General features: G+C 33.6%; 2 protein-coding genes across 2 annotated transcripts; one reads left to right on the top strand and one right to left on the bottom strand.

The window, feature by feature from the left end:
- Positions 1-4,628: 4,628 nt before the first annotated feature.
- LOC104101873 (protein ECERIFERUM 16) lies at positions 4,629-11,992 on the top strand. The gene is made up of 4 exons (XM_009609408.4): positions 4,629-5,112; positions 5,460-5,569; positions 9,801-9,905; positions 10,739-11,992. Exons 1-4 carry the CDS (start codon positions 4,746-4,748, stop codon positions 11,465-11,467), a joined length of 1,311 nt encoding a protein of 436 aa, XP_009607703.1. The 5' UTR covers positions 4,629-4,745; the 3' UTR covers positions 11,468-11,992.
- A 1,310-nt stretch (positions 11,993-13,302) lies between these two features.
- LOC104101872 (glutaredoxin-C9-like) lies at positions 13,303-14,132 on the bottom strand. The gene has a single exon (XM_009609406.4). The coding sequence runs from the start codon at positions 13,987-13,989 to the stop codon at positions 13,519-13,521; it is 471 nt and encodes a 156-aa protein (XP_009607701.1). The 5' UTR covers positions 13,990-14,132; the 3' UTR covers positions 13,303-13,518.
- Positions 14,133-23,022: the final 8,890 nt, after the last annotated feature.

Genomic DNA, 23,022 nt, shown 5'->3' on the forward strand with positions numbered 1-23,022 from the left:
ATGCGTAACCGTTTACCGTGTTTCTCGGAGTCTTAGGACTCATTCTTGGCCCGGGGTGCATCTCTTTACTATACATGATGACAAGCACATCGTTAATTCTCCCTGGATCTCGATACGAAGGGTCTTTGTCGTCGATTACAATCTCGTGCGTCCGTACCCTTCCTCCGTTTTCTCACCGGAAAATCCGGGTAGACGTTACCCCCGATTTTACCTATACACAATAGGCATACTTCTATCAAATAATAATGGAAAGTATTTTTAATCCGTTAATTTTTATTTCTCTACCATTTATGGGCGTCGACATCATTTAAAATATTCTTCTATAAATTAAATTACGGAAAAGTAATGCTCATAATTAACAATTAATCTCTTATATTATTAAAAGTGTTTCATTCACATGAATAATGATAATCAACATGCTTGTATATTGAACTCTGTACAACCTATGAATTCTCTCTCTCTCTTCAAACTTTATTTCATAACTTGAAAAGAACTATGTGGAAAATGCCCCTTCACCTAAATTCTATTCTCAACTTCACACATCTCATTCCCTCAAGTTATTCCATGATTGAAGAGTATCCACTCGGGGAGTAATTTCCCTTTTCTTTCTATGCCAAAATTAAAGATCTTTTATGAATTTTTCATCTTCCTATATATCCTCATCCCCATCCAAACAGATCTCTATTTATGTATGTGAAAGGTTATGAGCTCAACACTCCAAGAAATTAAAATGATTAATGGCGTAATTTGAAACCTTTATAAATTAAACTCCTTCGAACATTAAATTATACTCGACTTGAGACACATATTATGTTTCTCCCAACACTATTCTCTTGTATGTGCAATATAATTTTAATTGACTTGAATGTGAATTAACGAGTGTAAAAGTTGGATTATCAAAAATGTTGACTTGACTCTACTAGTAGTAGTATGTGAAAGAATTTGAAAACTAGATCTAAAATCTTAAAAAAGAATGAATGAAATTACTCAAATTCTTTATAAGTAACCCCTCTCGTACATGCCCGTACATACTGAAGTAGTACATCATATATCATTTTAACTCGGCAACTTATCTTATGATTGTCATTTGTAATGGGGGGACTTATTTTCTTCATTTATTTTTAGCCACAGCCAAATGAATGGAGGGAAGTTAATTAATAAACAAATTGATCCCTATTTTTGCGGCTATATATTTCTAGAATAGATTTTCAATTCGTCCAACTTACCTCCACTAAGCTCTATTTTTTTTTAATCTCCATAATATAATTTTCATTTTGAGCTTTCCACACCAACAAAATGCTATTGGGAGTTATATAATTCATTAAACATGTAAAAAAGTCATCCAAAAGGCCCTATGAACGTTTTGACCTACTCCACTAATTAGTCCCGCGGTTTGGGCTTAATGCGAAAAAATGATATTGTATAACGCTCTTAAAATAATAGTCGAATATATATATATATATATATATATATATATATATATATATATATATATATATATATCTTTCTTTATGTTATTTACACAATACAAATTTTATATAATTTTACGACTAGTGAATATAAATAGTTTTAGCTGCAGGTTAAAAGTGATCTTTGCCCATTCTTTTACAAGGTTGTCAGACCAATCTTTCAGTGAGCACATTTTTAGGGATAGGTGTACAAACAATCATTCTTAGGAATGTTATTTAGAGATTAACCGATACTTATTTTGTCCTGAATTTTTGAACTAAAAATTGTAATTTCATGACAATTTAGGACATTTTTGTCCCAAAAAATTAAATTAAAAAACTAAAATTCAAGACGCATTGACTAATTCCTAAATAGCAGTCCGTTAGAATCGTATCATTTCTACCTCATTTTCATACTCGTAATCCTAAAGTACATTAAAATCCATGTATATTTCATATTCGAGAGGGCGTTGAATATTATAAATTCTTATATTGAATATAAAAAAGGCATTGAAAGAGGCTCACTTGGTGCCTTGTCTTTTTAACTTATGAAGTTATGTGTGTTTTTTCCTCCTCCCACTTCTTGCATTTTATAAGGTAGACTACTTGGCTAAGCTTTTCAATTGAGAATAAAAAAAGCTGCTCTTTGCAATTGATATTAACTGAAACACTCTTTAGCAATCTGCAATGGTTCTTTAGCAATTTGCAAAGAATGATTGAATGATCATTATTTGGCAATTAAGCAAATTCTTAGCCATTGGTTTTTAAACCCAAAGTCCTACAGCCCGGCCCAATCCCTCTCAATTGGACGTCCAATTAGCTTTCAAACCCAAAGTACAACAGCCTGGCCTAAAACGTTTCACCGGAGGGCTAAGTGCAGCAATAGCCACTTTTAAACCCGTTATTTAAAATATTAGTTTATATGTATGTGTTTCACACGTAACATCCTAACTCAAAAGAGAAAGATGTAAATTAAAAAAAAAACTAAAGTAAGTACAATAGTAATAGTGAAAAGTGTTCATGCAATTTATGTCTTGTTAAGATGCTAAAAACATCACTTATTTAGCTAATTCATACCATGTGTGCTTTATTATCATTGTTGCTTTTAAAAACTCTAAAAATAGAGTTTTTTTTCTTCACTTTAATTGATCCAACTATGTTTATATATATATATATATATATATATATATATATATATATATGATGATAAATACGAATATCACTCTCAAATTAATTTAAAGTACACTATACATATCTTCTTAATACCCCGTTAACAGATTAAAAAGAGTTTCAAATTACATACAAAATAGGCTAGATTAGATAAGGAGAAAGAGCATATGCTAAAATTGGTCGCAGAAGTACCCTACATGTACTTCCTAGTAATTGTTTTTTTGTTTTGAAATAGATGTGCAGAAGGTTTAGTGTACTTAAAATCATAATAAATTTGAATTTTTTAATGTGTTTTTCTAATCCAAGTAGATACTTAGTAGCCGATCTTTGTTTAGGCACTAAAATCCACAGGTAGTACTGAGTCAGAAGTCTATTTCTACTCAATTTTAACAAAAATAACTTATAAATTTATGTTAAGATTAATACATATGAGAGTATAAGAATAGATTAATATTTTAATAATATTTTCGTTGTTCAATATTTTATATTTTAATATTCGTGTAGCACGAAGCTCCAACATGAATTGTTAATCAACTTTTTACAATTTGTGAGTTCATTTGATGATTTATATAATATTGATTATAATTAGTTTTTTAAACTTTTGGATATTACAATTAATTTTTAAAGTTTTGAACGGATTAATATTTATGACGTTCAATTCAACTGCGAAACTACTTTTACTCTTCTTGATTATTTTGACGTCTAAATTTTCTTATCCTTTCAAATAATTATAATTAGTTGAAATAATGTAACTCTGTTGTGGAGTTTAAGTGAGATAACGAAAACTTTAAAGAATATTACGATAGATAGCAAATCATGTACGGATCCATAATCACCTAATATTTAGGAATTTATCGTGAGTACATAGTAAATACTAATCCAACTTGGACAATATGCTAGATGACATGATAATTTATCGACCTTAAATTCCAGTTCCATCCATTTTACAGTCAACCTCAAACATAGGCCTAAGTAATTAAGGGAGTTTTGACATCTTGATTTTCTTCAACGAAAATTGTTAAAGGGAATACCTTGACATCTTCCTCGAGCACAACGTACTTACTAAGGTTATGATTATCATTCATATTGTAATTTTCTTCTCCAAAACACAATAATGCAGAATATAACAAACACCCAAGATCGCAATGACACTTCCATGAGCAGCAAAATTAGCTCAGATATTAATTAAGGATGTTTAAGTTATTATCCAATATAATTTTCAAACTTAGAACCATCGTTCATATTTTTAATATTTTTCTCCACATTTGAGGAACTATCAAACCCAATGCACTATCACGCGTCCATTGTTGTAATTGTCCGTTTCGATGATACTAACGTTGTTAATAGATACTTTTCTCTTCGTGAGGCAACTGAGTAATAACAATATATTATGGTGGCTAAGGAGTAGGAGATTCTAGCTGAGAAACTCTATGAAGAGAAGTTTCGAATTTTTTTAATTGAGTTCCAAGGGGACAATTTGATATTGAAGCAATTTATAAGAAGGGTCTTGATATTATGGTGATAGTTTGAGGAAATGTTTTTTATTTTGACAGAAGCTTTTTTAGTAGGACAAATTATGGTGAAAGTTGTGCTATTTGATTTGATTATATAAGTTTTGTTCATGTGCTTTTCTAATCCTTTAGGCATCAAAATCCAGATATATAATACTTAATTAGAACTTTATTTCTATTATGTTTTACTAAAGTAACCTTTAAATTTATGTATTTTAGGGCTATTTTGATCAACCAACATTGTATTTATATTTTTATGATAATATAAATATATATTCACCATTTACAATATATTTAAAAATTAATCATTTCACCCAAATTTCAGGATTAAGTATTCAGGACATAAGATTAGAACTTATGGATATAATTTTCGAACTTTAGGATACAATATCCTCAACTCTAGGATGTGATATCTTGAAATTTAAGTAAAATTGATTAATATTTAAATATATTATAAATTATGGATATATTTTAAATAACATTCTTAAAAGTGGCTACTTATGTCATTTACACTTCACCGGCACCCAGTAGAAGGGCCCGAACCTGAAACCTTTCTTCCAAACCTGGATCTAGAATCAAGTATCCTGACTGAAATTGGGAGTTCTACAGTTGAAAAATGGATGCAAAAGCATTGGCAAAGTCGAAGAGAGCTCATTCATTACATCTAAATAAGAAGCATAATCCACATCATGCATCTAAGGGTTCTTCCGCTGGTTCTGGCACTTCTACTGCCGGTGATAAGAAGCCTACTGAAAAGCAAGTGAAGGAAAAACCTAAATCGAAGCTCCCTTCGAATTGGCATCGGTATGAAGAAGAATATGATTCTGATTCTGAAACTGCACCTCAGGGAGGTGCAAGTAGGGCAAGTGATGTGGTCGTGCCGAAAAGTAAAGGAGCAGATTATGCGTATTTGCTTTCCGAGGCTCAGGCTCACTTTCAATATTCTTCAGAGAGTATTCCTTTATATGATGATGTTTTAGATGGTAATGCTTTGTCCCACAACTTTTATGTATGCATACTGCTTTTGAGCAGTCTCACGCATGTTTAGATTCAGAAACATAGTTATAAAAGTGATGTTTCAATAATGAAATATTATCTTGGCTGTACTTTGTCTAAGTTGTTGATTTTTACTAGTTTACCACCTCAATGTAATGCTTGATAATGTGAAGGTTTGCCTTCAATTTTATTGCAACTTAAATTCATTGCTCAGTTATTGTTGTTACACTACGAAATTTTGGGCAGACTCCCGTATTTCAAGTCTTTCTGTGGCTCTGCCAGTCTAGAAATTTCCTTTTGCAAAGTTATAGTGCACTGACTCAATATCTTTTAGACTTTTATCAGGGGCTTGGTGCATTACTCTCTGCCAAAGGACAAAGCAAGTTGTCATGGATAGCGGAAGACAATTTTGCAATGGAAGATAAGGCACCTCCTCCGACTAAGGTGATTTTTCTAATCTCAATCCATGGGATGGCCTTTGGTCTTCTTTTCTGCTGTTATTTTCTGAAATTGTAAGGATAGCAATTTGGGATGCTGATACCATTCTTTTATTACAATTAATTTCTGTTTTCAATGCCACAAACATTTAGGTTAGGCTAGAAACTTATTACAATGGTTTTGTTCTTGATTCTATTGTTTTAATAGAAAAACCGTGGGAAGGAACAAATGAACTGTAATCTTTCTTGTAAGCAAGCAATTTATTCCTCAAACAGCATTTCATTATATCTAGAGTTACAAGAACTTAGCTTGACATTAATCGTGGGGTCCACATTATATGGATAAATCAAGTGAAGTATCTAAGTCACATAGATTTGCCATGTTACACCATAAGCCAAAAATAGAGGAATTTGTATTTGAGCCTATGTACTGGTTCAGCTCGTCCTTCGAAACAATTCTGATTCATCTCCTTCTAGATTAACCCAAAATATATACAGACAGAAACTGTGTTGCCCCGAGGGCTTTTGTTCAGTGGTAAGGAAGCACAATACGTTATGTTGAGCGCACGTCACGGGTTTGAACGCTGCCGCTGATAGAAGCCTGGTGCTATGTGTAAGTAGGGTAGAGAAGTGGGCCCATGCTCCCCATGTGTTTTAAACTTGTGACTAAGGTCAGTCCAGCTAGCACAGGGTTTTGGTTATTTAAAAGAAAATAATTTATATTCCATACATCTGCTTTATTTTTCCACCCGCCTTTCTTAGCCGCGTAAAAGGGTACTCTACATGAACATTGCATAATCAAGTTAAATCCACAAAGCCTAAGGGACAAACGCATAGCTGATTTGCCACCACATATTGCAGGAACACAGATTAATATGTTCCTCATGACTTTCACGTTGATAACATCGGTTACAAAATTTTGTAAGATGCTTAAAAACTCCTCTAAGTGAATTCAAGTTGATAGAAGTGACTAAAAATATCCATAAAATCGGGTGTATGAAGAGCATCCATGAAATCTTTCTTAATCACTTAACCGGTATCTTTTATAAAATGCATTGTGTCTCCATATGAACTTGGGGTCTTATCACCATCGCGTACCTTTGCAAACTCTTTCACTTCTTTTTCACTGAATGGTTTTTGTAGCCACACTTTGCCTCCCTCGCATAAAACTGGTAAATTACCAACAACAACAACAACAACCCAGTAAAATCCCATAAGTGGGGTCTGGGGAGGGTAGAGTGTACGCAGACCTTACCCCTACCCCGGAGGGGTAGAGACTGTTTTCGAAAGACAAAACTGGTAAATTACCATTTTTAAAAAGTAGCCGCCACTGGGCAATTCTCCTGTTGAAACAGTTTGGTACAAAACCATAATATCTCCTCGCTTATACCTATAAGATCAGTGACAATCTTCCTCCACTTTCAGCTTATCTATATGATTGTATCTCTTTGTATATTTTTCATTTTCTAAAAAAGGTTGATGTTTATGTCTCCTTTTTTTTTGGAGAAAGATTTCTGTCTCCTTATTTCTTGGCAATACATCTGGATTTTCATCTCCAAGATATCTCAGTTACCTCCAGAAACTCCTTCAACTTTCTTTTTGTTTCCAACTCTGACGAACTTCTTTGGTCCAGCCTTGTCCATGTCTTGCAACTTGTTCGGTATATGAACCTTCTTCTTGTGGGATGCCATAAGCATTCCTATTCCACAAGCTGAGAATTTAGATGAATTGCTATAATAACCTTAGAAGGAGGATTAAGTAATTAGGATGCATATGTATGCCCTATATTCCAAATTTTTAATGACTGAAAATGTCGCGTATGTCCTAGTTTGTTAACTAGAAGCAAATTGTTGGGCAGACATCGCAGTACCCACTGCGACCTTATGGTAGCGGGTGTGTGCTTAGTGTTAAGTTTTCCATATTGGCTGAAATAGTGGGATATTGTCTCTTTATATGGTTTTGGGCAACCTCACCTCTCGCGCTAGATTTTGTGATCGAGTTAGGCACAACGTCTATTTTCTTAACATGGTATCACTATCAGAGCCAGATTCATCCTCGTTCTTGGTTTACGCAAGGGTGTGCTCCAAATGTCCAGTCATATGCGTGCGGCAGGCATTTTCCACATTGGTTGTAGAATGGGTTGTTGTCCACTTGTCCTCATCTAATGAGCTAGCGTTCAGGATTGAATTAAGCCTAAGGTTAGTATTAGTATATACTCCCTCAGCTTCTATTTATGTGAATCTATTGTTAGTATTACTATATACTCCCTCAACCTCTATTTATGTGAATCTATTTGATTGGACATAGAGGGTAAGAAGGAAAAAAGAAAACTTTTGAAACTTGTGGTCTTAAATATGCCATAGCATTTATAAAACTTTTGAAACTTGTGTTTTAGATTGTATCGCTGTAAAAGCTTGTCATAACGGGTAAAATGCGAAATTTAAGTTAATTGTTTCCAAATTTAGATGGGCCATTCTTAAAAGAATGGACTATAAAGGAAATAGATTCATATAAATTGGAATGATATGAGTATACTTTTATATATTGTTCTACTGTATATTTAGAACTAAGGAGGATGAGTCTTGGCACTATGATGTGTGTCTACATAAGCCAAAAGGTAGTCGGTTCAATTACACCCATTGGCCCCTGTTGCCTTCGTCCATGTGCATTCTCTTTGCTATTCTTTGTTGTAAGGTCATCTAAGCCCGAGATTTTTGGCTTTATCGTGGTTAAAGAAAAGCCAAGCCTGAGATTTCCAGTGAGAAGCATAATCTTTAGCTGATTGTTAGTTGGTACGGATCTTTCCTGCTATATCATTATTAGGTTGTGACGATTCTAATGAGTAGTATAATCTTGAGATAATCATTACATAGTTTTCCTGCTATGTCATTTTAAATTGTGACGATCTAATTTTTTTTTCATTTGGTAAGATTTTATTAAAAAACTGTATCAAGCTCTGGGGAATTACAAAAAAAAGTAAGCTAGGCTTGAATACATCAAATTCCTAAATATTCTAGCAAGTCTAGCGCATCATGCAAATTAAAAATACTTTTCCCATCCTTCCAGGAATACAAGTAATACATGCAATTGAATTTTACAATCTGAATTTGTTTCTTCGTGCCTTTTAAAACGATCTAATTTAAAAGTCTAAGCTATTAGTAGGAGATACTTTTATCTTTTATTTTGATCTTGAAAAGCCTCCTTACGTGTAGGCTGATTTTCTTGAGCCAAGAACATGAAAATGTTTTTGTTTATGGGTGGTGATGAGATTTGAACCCAAGCTCTAATACCAAAAGATCTAAGTATCCAACTCAAAAATTAAGACACTCGATGAAGTGGCCTAGACGTTTTTAAAACTCTTTGGATGCGTTTTTACTCCCAACGTATGACATATCTAACTTAACATCCTCCAGCACGTATAATCTCATTCCTGAATCCAGACATGGACTTTAATGTGGACTCACGAGGCATTAGAATGGGCTTGCAAAATATGGCTTTTCATACCATGTGAACTAATATGAGCACCCAACCCAAAAGGCATAGAATAACTCTTATACAACAATGTGGGACAACTATTTAACAAAACAATTTCCTTATTTGAATTTCCATCAATTTAAGAAGACTAGTGTCAGACCAACAGACTTCTGGCAAGATTAACATGAAGAATTTTACTTTTATCTTTGCAAGTCACCGAGACTTCTTCCTTAATCCACCTAAATAGGTGGTTGGTCAGTCTCAGACCCTGCTGATTCATTGGAAGCAAATAGAAACAGAAGCTGTAGTATGAAGAAGAGGTGTATTTGCATAACCTCCTAAATCAAGCTATGATTGAATAAAATCCACTCCTTTACCGTATGGCTTTGTAACATGTACCTTTTGCTGCACTAATATTTTTCAACTATCCATAGATGACTCCTCTGTATGCATAAGTTAACTATGCTTTATTAGATATACTAACAGTTAATGTAGCTGCCTTATAAATTAAGTGCAAAATCTATCATTCTTTCAATGGACTGTCAAATTAGACATGCTTTATGTGTTTTGGCTCAATCAGTTGACAGTAAGATTATCCGCTGATGAAGGCAAGAAAGTTGTTTACATGCAAGAGATGCTTGCTCACTAGCTATTCCTGATGATGTGATGTGTATTGACGTTCACTATTTCCTGTGTTGATAGCCAGATGCTAGACTACCATGTGGTTAAACTCAATGATAACTATGCCATTCTTATATTTTCAGGCATCGTTTCTTTCACTTGACCTGCATGCTCTTTCAGAGCAGCTTGAAAGAGCAAGTCTATCAGAGAGGCTTTTCATTGAACCAGATCTTCTTCCTTTGGAACCAGTATGTACTTTTATCTATGATTTCCTTCTATGTTATATCTCCCAAAATTTAATGTTGGTTAATGGTTATATATGCTGGAAACATGGGGCCTCTCATTTAATTGAGATGCGGCAATGTCTGTTCATAGAAAAGTCCTGCATTAGTATATATGATGCAGATGAATCATCAAAAGATATATGGTTTCCTCTCCAGCTACTCCAAAAAATTTATTATGTTACTGCTTCAGTGTGCTAAAATAGCATAAAATGATTTCTCGTCTTATATAGTATGTATATTTAGCGACATGTGTTCCATTATTGAGCTTTTTTTTTTTTTGGTAAGGCTTTTAAATTCTAGTCAATTTCCTCTTTACCCTGCAAGATAACCTTGTTTTCTATGTTTAGTCGTTTTGGGATGTCAGCTATAATACCTTCTCGGTTGATTAGAATGTGCTGCAGTCACACAATGCCTTTCTAAACTATCATGTTAAGTTGAATGCAGCATTACCTCATTTCTTCTTTTCATTCTGTAGTTTGTGTTGGACACTGAAATTTTGGCTGTTGTCATATTTAATGACTGTGTATAGTTACTGCTTGAGACCGTCTTGATGTTTGTGACTCCAGGCTGTCCATTGTAAATCCAAAGAAATAGCGATTTACATTACATCATATATAGAGTATACTATAGTTCAGAATAATCTGTACCTTTCTCGGCCTTCTAGCTAATAAGATAATCAAGTACTTTTTAGTTCAGAATGTTCAATATTTGTGTAAAATTTTATTTTGTGAATTCCTGTAGGATGTCTTTGTAGTATCTCGTAATCTAGTCTAATACATGTACTGCATAACTGGCAGTGCTCTGAGGCGTCGCAAGCAGCAGCTGAAGAGAAATGTCAAGGGGGTCTATCTTCAAGCAAGAGTTCAACCGCGGAAAAAGATTCCAATTCATTGACCTCCACTAGTGTCTATGAAGGCAACAAAAACAGACATCAGCATTCTGAATTCTCGCATCTGGGCACCACAGCCAGCAGCAGTTGGCATCCAACTTCAGCTGATGAGTCCTCTAACGCTTTGAGTGTCTATGAGGACGAGGCTGGGAAATCAGAAGGAGCTGGAATAAATGATTCACTACTGTGTGCTTCAGAATTAAACACGAGTTCTGTTGTGAAGAAACCGTTTGCATTTAAGTCAACAGCTGCAGAAGCAGAGCTTGACATGCTTCTTGATTCAGTCACTGAGATTGAAATTTCTGAATCCACTAATGCAATTGATCAGTCTAGTACTCCTTGTTCCGTGGCACAAGCAGGAACACCAACTCCATTATTAGAAGGGACTTCATCTAGGTCGGAGGTCTCCAGCCAGCCCAAGAGAGACCATGATTTGGCTAAACCTGCAATATCGGATCTCGGTCTGGATGACTCACCGGATGACCTTCTCAGAGAAACATCCACGGTAACTAACAAAAATGATGGTTTGCCATCTAATGAGGTAAACTCTAATGCTGGTCATACACCCTCTGCTTCTCAACCTGTCTCCAAGTCTAAGATTATGGATGATTTTGATTCATGGTTTGACACATTGTAACTGAACTTTGGAACGATCATTGAGGCTCTAATAGTCTCATCTTACATGTTTGGCCTTTTTCCATGTTAAACTCAAATCACAGCACGAAATATCAAATTCTGATTTTCAGCGCTTCTACAACTCGTATTAAAAATCCAATTTGGTCAACTGAAGCTGTGATACCGAAGTAAATTCTTAAGGTTTTGTTTATTGCAAGGATCAGTAGTCAAATTGTGGAATTTATGGCGATCAGTTCTTTGTTTCTTGAAGAGAAACCCACTACTAGTAACCTCTAGGGAAACCTATGGTGCATCTCAGTTATTGTCCAACTCTCAAGTTCTAGTGGAGAACATGAAAGCACCCTAGTCATTTCCTGATTTGTCCCAATATGGAGAGTATTTCTAAAGCAAAGTTTCTACATTTGAACTATGTACCAGATTTTTCTGCTCTCTTCTTTTTCTTTTTCTTTTTCTTGTTTTGAGAACGAAAAACGAATGAGTGTGAAGAAATATTTTCAAAATGAGCACCACCTTATGTTTGCCTTTGCCTGCTTGATCCTTTCTCCTTAAACCCTGTATATAGAAAGTGGTCTACAACAGTGATGATCTTAAACAACTGCCAATTTCTGCTGGAGACGTTTATTAGTCAATGAATATATTCCAATTCCAATTAGTTGTAATAAACTATAAGAATCATCAGTAATTATTTTGTTTTACCCGGTTTTGTTGCATTCCATTATTAAATAGTTTGAGAAAAATCAATTGGAATGATAAGAGCCAATTACAATGAGATTGGGTGTGTTTTGTTTGACAGTATTTTTCACCAAAATATATTTTATGGTAAAGTTATTTTATAGTGTTTGGTATAGCAGAAGTAATTTTTTGAGGAAAACATTTCCACTTGTCTTTAAAGGAAAGACACAATATTTGTTGCTCAGAAATATTTTGTAATTTACTTTCCAATTTACTAATAACAGTACTGATCTCTAATATATCAGTATATATTTTTTAGATAATATTTCCATTCACCAATCAAACATCAAAAGTAGTTTTCACACTGGTTTCGTCATACCAAACACACTATTTGCTGCAGACTTTGAAATTTGAAGATATAGATGGAAGATTTGGTGAGATCAAAGTAAGGGTCATTCTCCCCAATATCTTATGTTTGTTAGGTTTTCTTTTCCTTCCCTTTGTTTTATTTTATAGTTTGGCAGACGGCGTTGTGGAAAAACGTACTCCCTTCGTTACGTGAACCTATTTTTCAATTTTAAAAAAAAAATCTCTTTTTTAAATTTAAAAATAATTTAACTTAAATTTATAATTTTACATGCTTTTATAACCACACAAATACTCTGGACCCTTTTTGACTTGTTTAAGATCATTCATTTAAAAAATCTTCATTTTTTTTTTAAACTCCGTATCCAATCAAACAGATAGAAACGGACAGAGGAACATGTCACTGGTTTAAGAGCTGGGACCCGAGAAGAAGCACTATTCACTAGTCAACAACTCAAACAAATACAAGTAATTAGGAAATTAGATCAAATAATATAACCTGCAACCATCATTCTTTCTCTTGGCTTTTTTCTCAAAAGCAGAGAGTAACAAGTACCAAATTATAATTTCCAAAAGATCCAAATCTCAATATCACAAGTTTATAGTTTAGAAGCCACTACTAACCAACTGAATTATTATATGCAACCTGCAATTTATTAAGTAAAAAGCACAGCACCAATCAAGGCGAAGGCTAAAACACAAAACCAACTATCTATATTTGAGCAGCTCCCCATTTTCGGTTTAACTATTCTAACCCCAAATTTTGTAATTGAAATTATCCGTAAACTTTTTTATACAACAACAACAACTATGTCTTAATCCGAGTGCTCACCTCTCCATTTAAGCTACCATAATTAATTTGTACTCCGTTCAAGAATTTCCACATCTGCCAAGTTTGATTTATTTGGCAACGGCCAAAAAGGAAAAGAAAAACAAAAAAGAGGAGAAAGGAAAAGAATTTAACTTCAACAATTAGTCGAAATTACTAGTAGCAGAGAAAGAAAAAAAAAGAAATCAAAGCCACAAGGCTCCAGCTTGCTTCAATACAGGAGTCAACTCGCCAGTAATATGAGCAGCCATAATCCGATCCAAACCTCCAAACAATTCTCCTCCGACAAACACCGCCGGCAACTGCAAACGACCACCCTCTTTCCGATCATCACTGCCGTCGACGGCGGCGACAATATTCTCCAGCTCATCAATAACCTCATTTTCATCTTGTTCCTCAATGTCATAAATAGCAGGATTAGCTCCCAAACACTGCAACAAACGTTTGACAACATGGCTCATACAACAACCTCGTCTACCAACAACTATAACAGCGTTGTCTTTAACCATGTTCTTCAATTCCTCTTTGGAACCTTTGACATACATAGAAGTACTACTGCTGCTGCTGCTGGTACTATGATTCATTTGGTTGAGGGGTTTGGGATCTTGTAAGGTTAAAGATAAACATGATGATTTGTAAGGAAGTGCTTGTTGCATGGTCAAAAACGTAATAATAATAATAATAATAAGAAGAAGAAAGAGAGATTGTAGCTATGATTTTCTTTAGTTTTTTTTTTCTTGTGTAGCTTAGATATTGTACATAGAGATATATAGGATTTTATGTAGTGTAGGATGTATACATAAGTTGGATGTGAATATGTATATATATACGAGAGGTTGTAGGTAGGGAGGGGGGTGGGGGCTAATTATAAGGTGGTGGGTATCAACGGCAGTTACGATATAATAATACGCGTAACATAAGTTTGTGGCTTACGTTAAAATATGTCATCACTTGCCTATGCTGTGTATCTAAGTGTGGGTACCATTTGCTTACATTATCCTTAGGTAATCCTGATTATGACCTCTATTGTCGGTTTTATATATATTCTATATCGGGTGCAAAATTGATGAAAATTATATATGGATATAGTTTGAAATTTAAGAAAATTTTACTGGTTTAACTTCTACAATATGAGTATATATTTGTTCATAATAAATAATATTAATCACCTGAAAAATAAAACTGGCTACTCGATACAATAGGTTTGGATTATACTGATAGTATAATAGTTCATTACACTATCTATTTATAAAAGTTAAATTCGTTTTAGATTTATGTCATTCATAAATGAGAAATTAGTGCCACTATCTCTATAGGGATTGACAAAAATTTGCAATAATCTATCTATATTAGTATTGGGTAGTCGAGCTTTCGGTTGAAGTTTTGATGTGAGATTACACGTAGATAAACTAATCTAAAATTTGGTTGACGTACTAATTACTTTTGGATGACTATTTAATTATCCCATAAGAAATGGTTGGCCTAATCTCATATTCTCATGGAAGAAGGTGCTTACTAAGTTAGGTCATTTACTGATTTGCACTTTAATTTACCCATTCAAATTCAAATGTGACATACAAGATACCCCATCCATTATCTATCTTTAATTAGATAATGATGATTTATCGAGACGAAGTAATCTTTCATAATCAGTTACAATTTGAATAAAGAAAACGAAAGAGTATTATATCAAAATGTTTGTTTAAAGAAAATGAAAGTGTATTTCCTAAATTTGGATATGGATTTCTTAATTTCTTAATATAGAGTGTATTATATATTTTCAAATTATATAAAAAATATTACTAAGACTTTATTTACCCAAGTAGAAATATGTAGAGAATGTTTAAGAAAACTATAGTCAACATTATCAAAAAGTTGTTTGGATAGCTCAAAGGAAGATGATATCAGGCATGTCGTAAGCTCAAACAATATCCAATAAGTAGGCATAAAAATTTGGAAACAAATCTTGCATTTAACTGTATATAATTAGTTCTACAAAGCATTATGTTGCATCATTCCTTGACGTCAGTTATTTCGTTTTTGTCCTTTATTGGCTTATTTTGTTGTAGATTCCTGTTTATGACACTTCTCTAACTTTGGCTTTCCCCTTATCTCTCTTTGAGAAAAAAAAAATACTCCTATTTGATAGAACATAAAATTTAAGAAAAATTTTATTTGAAGTTTATAGTCCAAAATGACCATAAATATTTACGTGTTTATGGGATATCTCATTAAAGATAGAATGAAAAATTTAAGGTTAAACTAATTTTTAAATAAAAAATAAAATATATTTTCGTTACTAAAAAAAGTACACATCAATTGAGATACAAAGAGTACTCTTTGAATTAGTCCTCCGATTATCCGATAAGCAAGAGGTATAAGCTTAAATTACTTCTTGGCCGTCTTCCTTTTTACGTGGTAACAAAATAAATTTTAAAAAGGTGGAACTAAAATAAGGTGCTGGCTTAAAATTTTTTAAAAAGAATATATTTTAGTAGAAGACTTTGCAGATTTTTGTAAATTTGTTTCTCGACAAACATTAAAAATAATATTCTTTTGCTTTTTAAGGAAAGGTAAAATCTGCTTTTAGATAATTTTCCAGCTTTTACGAAAATTAATGTTTGATTGAAAGACAGTTTGCAAAAAAATCTTATCTGAAATCTGTGCAGTTTGTTTTATCGTCTGTATGTAGAAACTTTAGATTATAGTATGGATACGATCTCTCCTCCCTTAATCAATAATTTCATATTTAAATTTTTGAAATGAAAAAATTCCGATATGAAACATCTCTCTTTCATAAAATTCAAATTAATCAAAATCCAATATAAATAGTATACATTAATCAAAAAGAGACTTTAGATTGTTGATAGATCTTCATCGATTGGGTTATGATGATTTTGTACGAAACAAGGAGTATTAATTCTACTCTTTTGAGCCTTTGACTCTATGAAAAAAGAATTTCGCAATAATTTTTTCTATAAAGAAATTTAAAAGGAAAATAAAAAAAGGTGGAGACATTAGAAGCACATGGAGCGTGACGTAAACAGGTAGAGAAAAAGGAAAATCGATAAGCGGACGGTGCGCAATGAGAACGTCATCTAAACGACACAGTTTATTCGGAAAACATATGTAATACTCGACGTCAGCAATAGATAGGATCTAGACGTGGGGTGGGTCCCACAACGTGGCATTGAAAATGTCGCTCCAAAATAATTTTAAAAAATAATGTGACGTACCACGTAGCTGATGACGTGAACGTGACCGCAAAGACAAAATAATGTCCGCCACATAACCCGGACGTCCATTTGTTCTCTACTATTTCATAATTTTACTTGTTGAATTTAAACTATGATAAGATTTTTTTAATCTTAATTAAAAATCTAGGGTTAGCATTGAGCTAACCTTTTAATCCTTAAGAATCGTGATGTAATTAATAGAATCTCTCCGTACTTCTTTTTGCTGATGTGGGGATTTGCATATATATATATATATATATTAATAATTACACTACAAAATACGGATTGTTAGGGAGATATTGGATCCCTCCTATGTTGGACAAAACCTGTTCCAAATTATTATTATTACATAACAAAATATTTTTAGTTACTTCAGTTTCTTGGATGTTTGTCTAAAAAAAGTCTATTTGCAAACAACGGAGGAATTGACGTCATTGTTGTTATTCCTAAAAAGTTGGTTTTTGCTTCTTTTGCCAATGAGTCCGCCGCCCTACTATGCTCCCGGTAGTTGTACTTCACTACTACTGTGGCCATGCTTTACTAGTGATACGAAGCGCTTCCACCTTTAATTAACTTTACGCGATGCAAATACAAATTAATCGCAATCTCAAAACGGATATCAAACACTGATGTGAAATCAAAAAAAAATCTTTCTAAAAGAGCCTGTACTACTAAGATACTTAAGAAATTAACTACACATAATTTTTAACGTGATACAAAAAATAAAATTAATTCTTTAGGCATGAGATGATATAGATGCTCCTTTCTCAATGAAGCTTTCTCATATTTCTATTTCTAGAATTGTGTTCTTTCTAAGAACATGACTTCTAACGGAATAGTCAAGTGATACGTAATAGACCAATTTAGTTGTATTGTTGCAAATTGTAATACGGTTTTAATTAAGTACTACTCCTTTTCAATTAGAGTTTTTCAACTCCCATATTAAATAATTTTATAGTCCTTCTTCCATCAGAAGAAGCTTTTCTCCAAACTTTCTTTATTCTTTTCTTCTAAAGCTTGAATACATGTACATCCATAAAATATGAATAAATATTAATTCCAAACTTATTTATTAACACTTGAAGTCACTGTTAATATTTTGAATCCGCCTTTAGCAGCAAGCCTGTTTAATTCAGCTTTTAGTTTATGAATCTTCATATTTCCGTAATCCAACCTAAAAACAAAATGATTTGATTATCACTTGCTTTTGGCCTTAATTCCGAGTTTGGGAGGAAACGTTTCTAGTGAGTAGTCAGTAGGTGCCAATAAAGGTTAAAAACTATTTAACTTGCAACTAGGAAAACCAAGTTAACAACGTTAATATGTATAGTATATGTATAATAATTGAAGAAGTGATGATAAAAAGTTGTGAAGAAGCATTGCAGCAACGTGTACGGCGGACAACGGCAGAGCCAGAATTTTAACTTTACGAATAAAACAACAAATTCAAATACTAATAATTAAATTTTAAATTTAATATTTTTACATATTTATTAAATATTTTAATATAAATACATAATTTAATAAAAAATTATCTGAACCCGTAGCCGAACTTCTAACTCAGTCCCCGATGGCAATGTATATAATTATAACCTGACCTGCATCTCGTGATGCTCGTGATTTCTGCACTCCATCAATCCGAATATTGCAGTAGAGAAGAAAATGACATATGTTTAATCTCTTACCGCTAACACCTATTAATTCCCTTAATAAGGAAAAGAAATGATAGCGACCCATAGATTTAGTGTTCATAAAATATATTCCCTCTCACTATGCTTCATAGTATATAGATTACCCGAAAAATCGGATATAGTTAAATTTATAAGGAGTTTTAAGAATATGTGATATAACTTGACATAAATTGTACGTAGAAGTGAAAATATTTTGATTCTTGGCTATAGAAATGAGATATAAATTGTTGAACTAGAAGAGTGAGTATGTTGAGTAAAACATGCTTAAGAGATTTATTCTTTAATAAATAGAATTAGTCTTTTCTTACAATGTGTGAACCTGCTTGTACTTACAAGGATTTCCCATTTATAGTAGAGAGATCTTACTTTATTTATAATAAAAAATATATAATGGAGAACCCATGATGACTTGTCTCTTCTTCGATTCCTACCAAGATTCTCTCCCCTAGTGCGGTTGCAACGGGTCCTGTCTATACCTGTTAATCGGGTTGGGCTGACCCGTTTACAAACCGGTTCAGCCCGGTTCAACCCGGTACTGTAGTGTGGGGGCGGGCTGGGACGGGTTGGGCGGAGAGCGGGTTTCAAACGAATAATTTTTTGATACCGGTGCACCGAAACCCGCTAAAACCATTAACCCGTTAACGTGTTGTTAACGGGCTACAACCCAGTTCAGCCAAATTCAAATATGACCGTTGGCCAATGGCCCTTTTTTGCAGAAATGGCCATTTCGGCCTACTCCCTTAAGAAAATAGCCCCCACACCCCTTGTATTTGATAAATTATAATTTTAACCTTTTAAAAACTATAAATAGTCCCCCTTCTTCTTCATTTTCCCTCACAATTCACTCTCTTACTACTCTAATTCTCTCTTGATATTATTGATTATTGTTCTTAAATTCTCAATTACTTATTATTTCAAGTTTCATCAAATATTTAGTTTAGTCATTACAAAATTATTATTATCAAATATCAAGTATTCAAGTGAAGTGTGGTATCAACTATCAAGTATCGATCTATCAATTGAAGTTTGGTTTTTGATATCAAATTTAGTGCGGCATCCGGAATTCCGGTACACTCGTTCTATATCTTTTTCTTCTTTGGTGTACAATTATTTTATTATTTATAATTATTAATTTAATTTACATAATGGATATATTTAGAGCAGCCAAAAAAGCGTGCACTAGTAGATGTGGTAGTAAAAAAATTTCCAAAAGATCAAGAGGTGGTGCTTGTTCTTCTAGTAGCTTTACACATATTTCTGAAAGTTCACGTGAAAATTTAAATGTAGATTATGAGGGACTTCAAGAAAATTATGGTATAGATGACGATTTAGATGATAATTTAGATGATATTCCATTTTCATCACCTGATAATCTTGAAACACCACCAGCTACACTTGGTAATGCTAGTCAAACTCAAAATATTAGGGGTGGAAGTCGTGGTAATACAAATAGGCCTCCCCTCCCTATTAAGAAGAATCGAAGATTAAGAAGTAAGTGTTGCAATTATTTTGATAGACTAGAAGAAGATAAAAATTATGTAAGATGTAGAATTTGTAAGGATATTTATAAACATGAGACCGGTAAGGGAGGGGGAACGGGTCAACTTCGTAGGCTCATTGTAGACAACCACCCTCTTGATTGGGGAGTAAATGAGGAAGATGGGCAACAAAAACTTAACCCCGGTACTGGAGGGTTAATGGGTAAATACGATATTAAGAAAGATCAGAAGGAATTAGCTAAAATAATTATTTTAGGTTGTTTACCTTTTAGTTTTGCCGCTTCACCATATCTTGTTACTTATATTCAAAGAATTTATAACCCTTTGTTTAAAGATATTCCTAGAAGTACTTGTAGAGCTGATATCTTTAGTCTTTTTGGACAATATTAGACATATATACGTTATTTGTTCGCTAGTCTTTCTTGTAGAATTTCTCTTACTTCTGATATTGGTCATGCTGTAAATGGTAATGATTATTTGACTGTTACATTCCATTGGATAGATGGTAATTTTTGTATGCAAAAACGTATTATTGCTTTTAAATATGATGAAGATCAAAGCCATACTGGTGCATTTATAAGTAATACTATCCATGAAGTTGCTATATTTTATAATCTTGCAGAAAAAGTTTTGTGTGTGTCATTTGATAATGCTTCTAACAACAATGATGCTATTACAATATTAAAATTGCATCTACACCCACCACTTCCTGAAATATTTCATGTTAGATGTGCATGTCATATTTATAATTTGATTGTGAAGAGTGGCCTTGAATTATTTAGAGATGATATCACTTTAGTTAGAAGCGTTGTTGGTGTAATTCAAGGAAATAATAGAAGTGCTAGATTAAATGCATTTAAAGAAAAATGTGTACACTATGAACTAAAACCAAGATTCATGCCTGAAGAAATAGTTACTAGGTGGAATTACACTTATTTATTCTTAAAATGTTGTTATAAATATAGAATGCCTATAACTGAAGTTGCTAATTCTCATTGTAACGATCCTAGCCATTTGTTAACATCTATAACTTGGGATGTCATTGAAGATGTTGTAAAGTTTTTACAAAAATTTTATGTGGCTACACTTGAGTTTTCTGGAGCTTATTATCCTACTATTGCAAATGGTTTAGTTCATATTGCTGAAATTTCTCTTTTACTACATAATTTGAAAAAGAAAGAAAGATATACTTCTGTTGTTGAATCTATGCTAGATAAGTTTAAAAAATATTTTTACCCAATTCCCCCTATTCACCTAATTGGTGCTATTTTAAACCCTTCTATCAAAATGGCCACTTGTTGCCAATTAATCACTCCTTTATATTCTTATATGGATATTGGACCAACTGAAACTCCTGATATTGACACTTGTATTTCTGATCTACACAAACATTTAGAAATATTATATAATTATTATGCTAATATTGTTGATGCTTCTTCTGCTGTAGATGCAAATATTCCTTCAAGTTCAGTTTCAACATCTGGGACTAGTGCTTTGGATGATAATGATGGTGTTGAAGATTATTTGATTTGATCTACAATAGGGGAGCATCAACAAACCAGTAGCAGGAATATTGATGAACTTCAATTCTACTTGCAAAAGTCAGTAGAGCCCCGCACAAAGGAATTTCTACCACTGGGTTGGTGGAGGAACAACTCAAATTAATTTCCTGTTCTTTCGGCCATGGCTCGAGACGTGCTAAATGTGCCGATTTCAATAGTCGCATCAGAGAACGCATTTAGCCAAGCAAGGCAGCAACTAGGATAGCAACACTTTGGAAATTCATTGGGTAGCAACGCTTTGGAAATTCTAGTGTGCTTCAGAGATTGGATAAGATCAGAACGACAAAATCAAGGGCGTGACGAGGTAGATGAAGCGGAGGACCAAAAAATTAGAGATATAATGGTTTATGGTTCTGATTCAACCAATGCCGGAAACCAAGAACCTCATGTTGACATGGATGAACTTACAAAAATGATGAAAATTATGTGATGTACTATTTCTTTTTTTAATAATTATTGTAAACTTTTAATTTGCAAGTTCAAAAATAATAAAATCAAAAAAGAACTTGCAATTTAATTTGAAGTATTATATATTATTCAATAAAAATATCAAATGAAAGTCTTCGGAGCTTTATCCTTACATATTGCCTATTGGTCTTATTAAATAATTTTTTGTAGCCACTTACTTTCAAATTTTAATTTTAAAATTATAAAATTCAAATTTCAAATTTTAAACTTCAAAGTTTAAGTCTAAGCCTTAAAAGTTTGCAAACACTTAAGTATCAATAATATTGAATAAGAAAAGCAAAATTTACTTTAAAAAAAAATAAAAATTCCACGGCCCGCTAACAACCCGCTAAGCCTGAACCCGGACGGACAAAAAAACCCCAAAAAAGTACAGCCCACTAATAACCCGCTAACTCAGCCCACTAACAGCCCGTAATGTTAAACGGACGGGCTAATTTTTTTTGTGTCGAGCCCGTCCCAGCCCGCCCGTTAAACACCCATAGTCCTGTCTGCGAACTCGATACTGGCTCGAGCTCGATATTGGGTCGAGCCCTCGGCCTTGAGTTTGAGTTCGACATTCGGAGTGAGTGTCAATCGGTCTGTGCATCTCCGATAACCTTCTATTTGCCTTGCGGTTCGATTTGGTCATGGGCTTGATAATGATACCAAGCTGATTCCTCAATCGATCTTGGAGCTCGAGGCTTGTTTGTACGATCCTCGGAACTTGTCTCGAGCTCTCACTTCGATCTCTTACCATTCGAACTCGATCAAACGTACGGAGGCTGAAATCTATTTCGACCGTATATAGATAGTCCCCTCGTTTCTTAGGAAGAATGTGGTGAGAAGCAACATGATTTTCGACGGCCCGATCGGATTGTAAGCTTACGTTTTCACTGGGCTCGATCATGACGTATGTGATAGTTGTCCCATCCATTTAGTCTTTCAAGGTATTTAATGTATGTCAGACGGTGGTCGGCCACCGCTGATACTGAACCGTCACGGTATAAACCTATAAATAGCCCTTCCATTTATCATTTACCACTTTTACATCTCCAACCTCCCAAATTTTCTTACTCTTTCTGCCTTTATTTTGCCGCTTGTAGAGCCACCTTCATCAACCTTTCATCTTCCTTTGCTTTTCTTTCTCTTACATCAATGGCATAAACTTCAAAAATCGTACCTCAGAAGGAGAAAGCTTCCTCTTCACGGCGTCCGACGACAAGGCGCCAGTAGAGCCGCCTCCCTATGAGTATG

The sequence above is a fragment of the Nicotiana tomentosiformis genome, chromosome 7 (genome assembly GCF_000390325.3).
Source record: "Nicotiana tomentosiformis chromosome 7, ASM39032v3, whole genome shotgun sequence".
Taxonomy (NCBI): domain Eukaryota; kingdom Viridiplantae; phylum Streptophyta; class Magnoliopsida; order Solanales; family Solanaceae; genus Nicotiana; species Nicotiana tomentosiformis.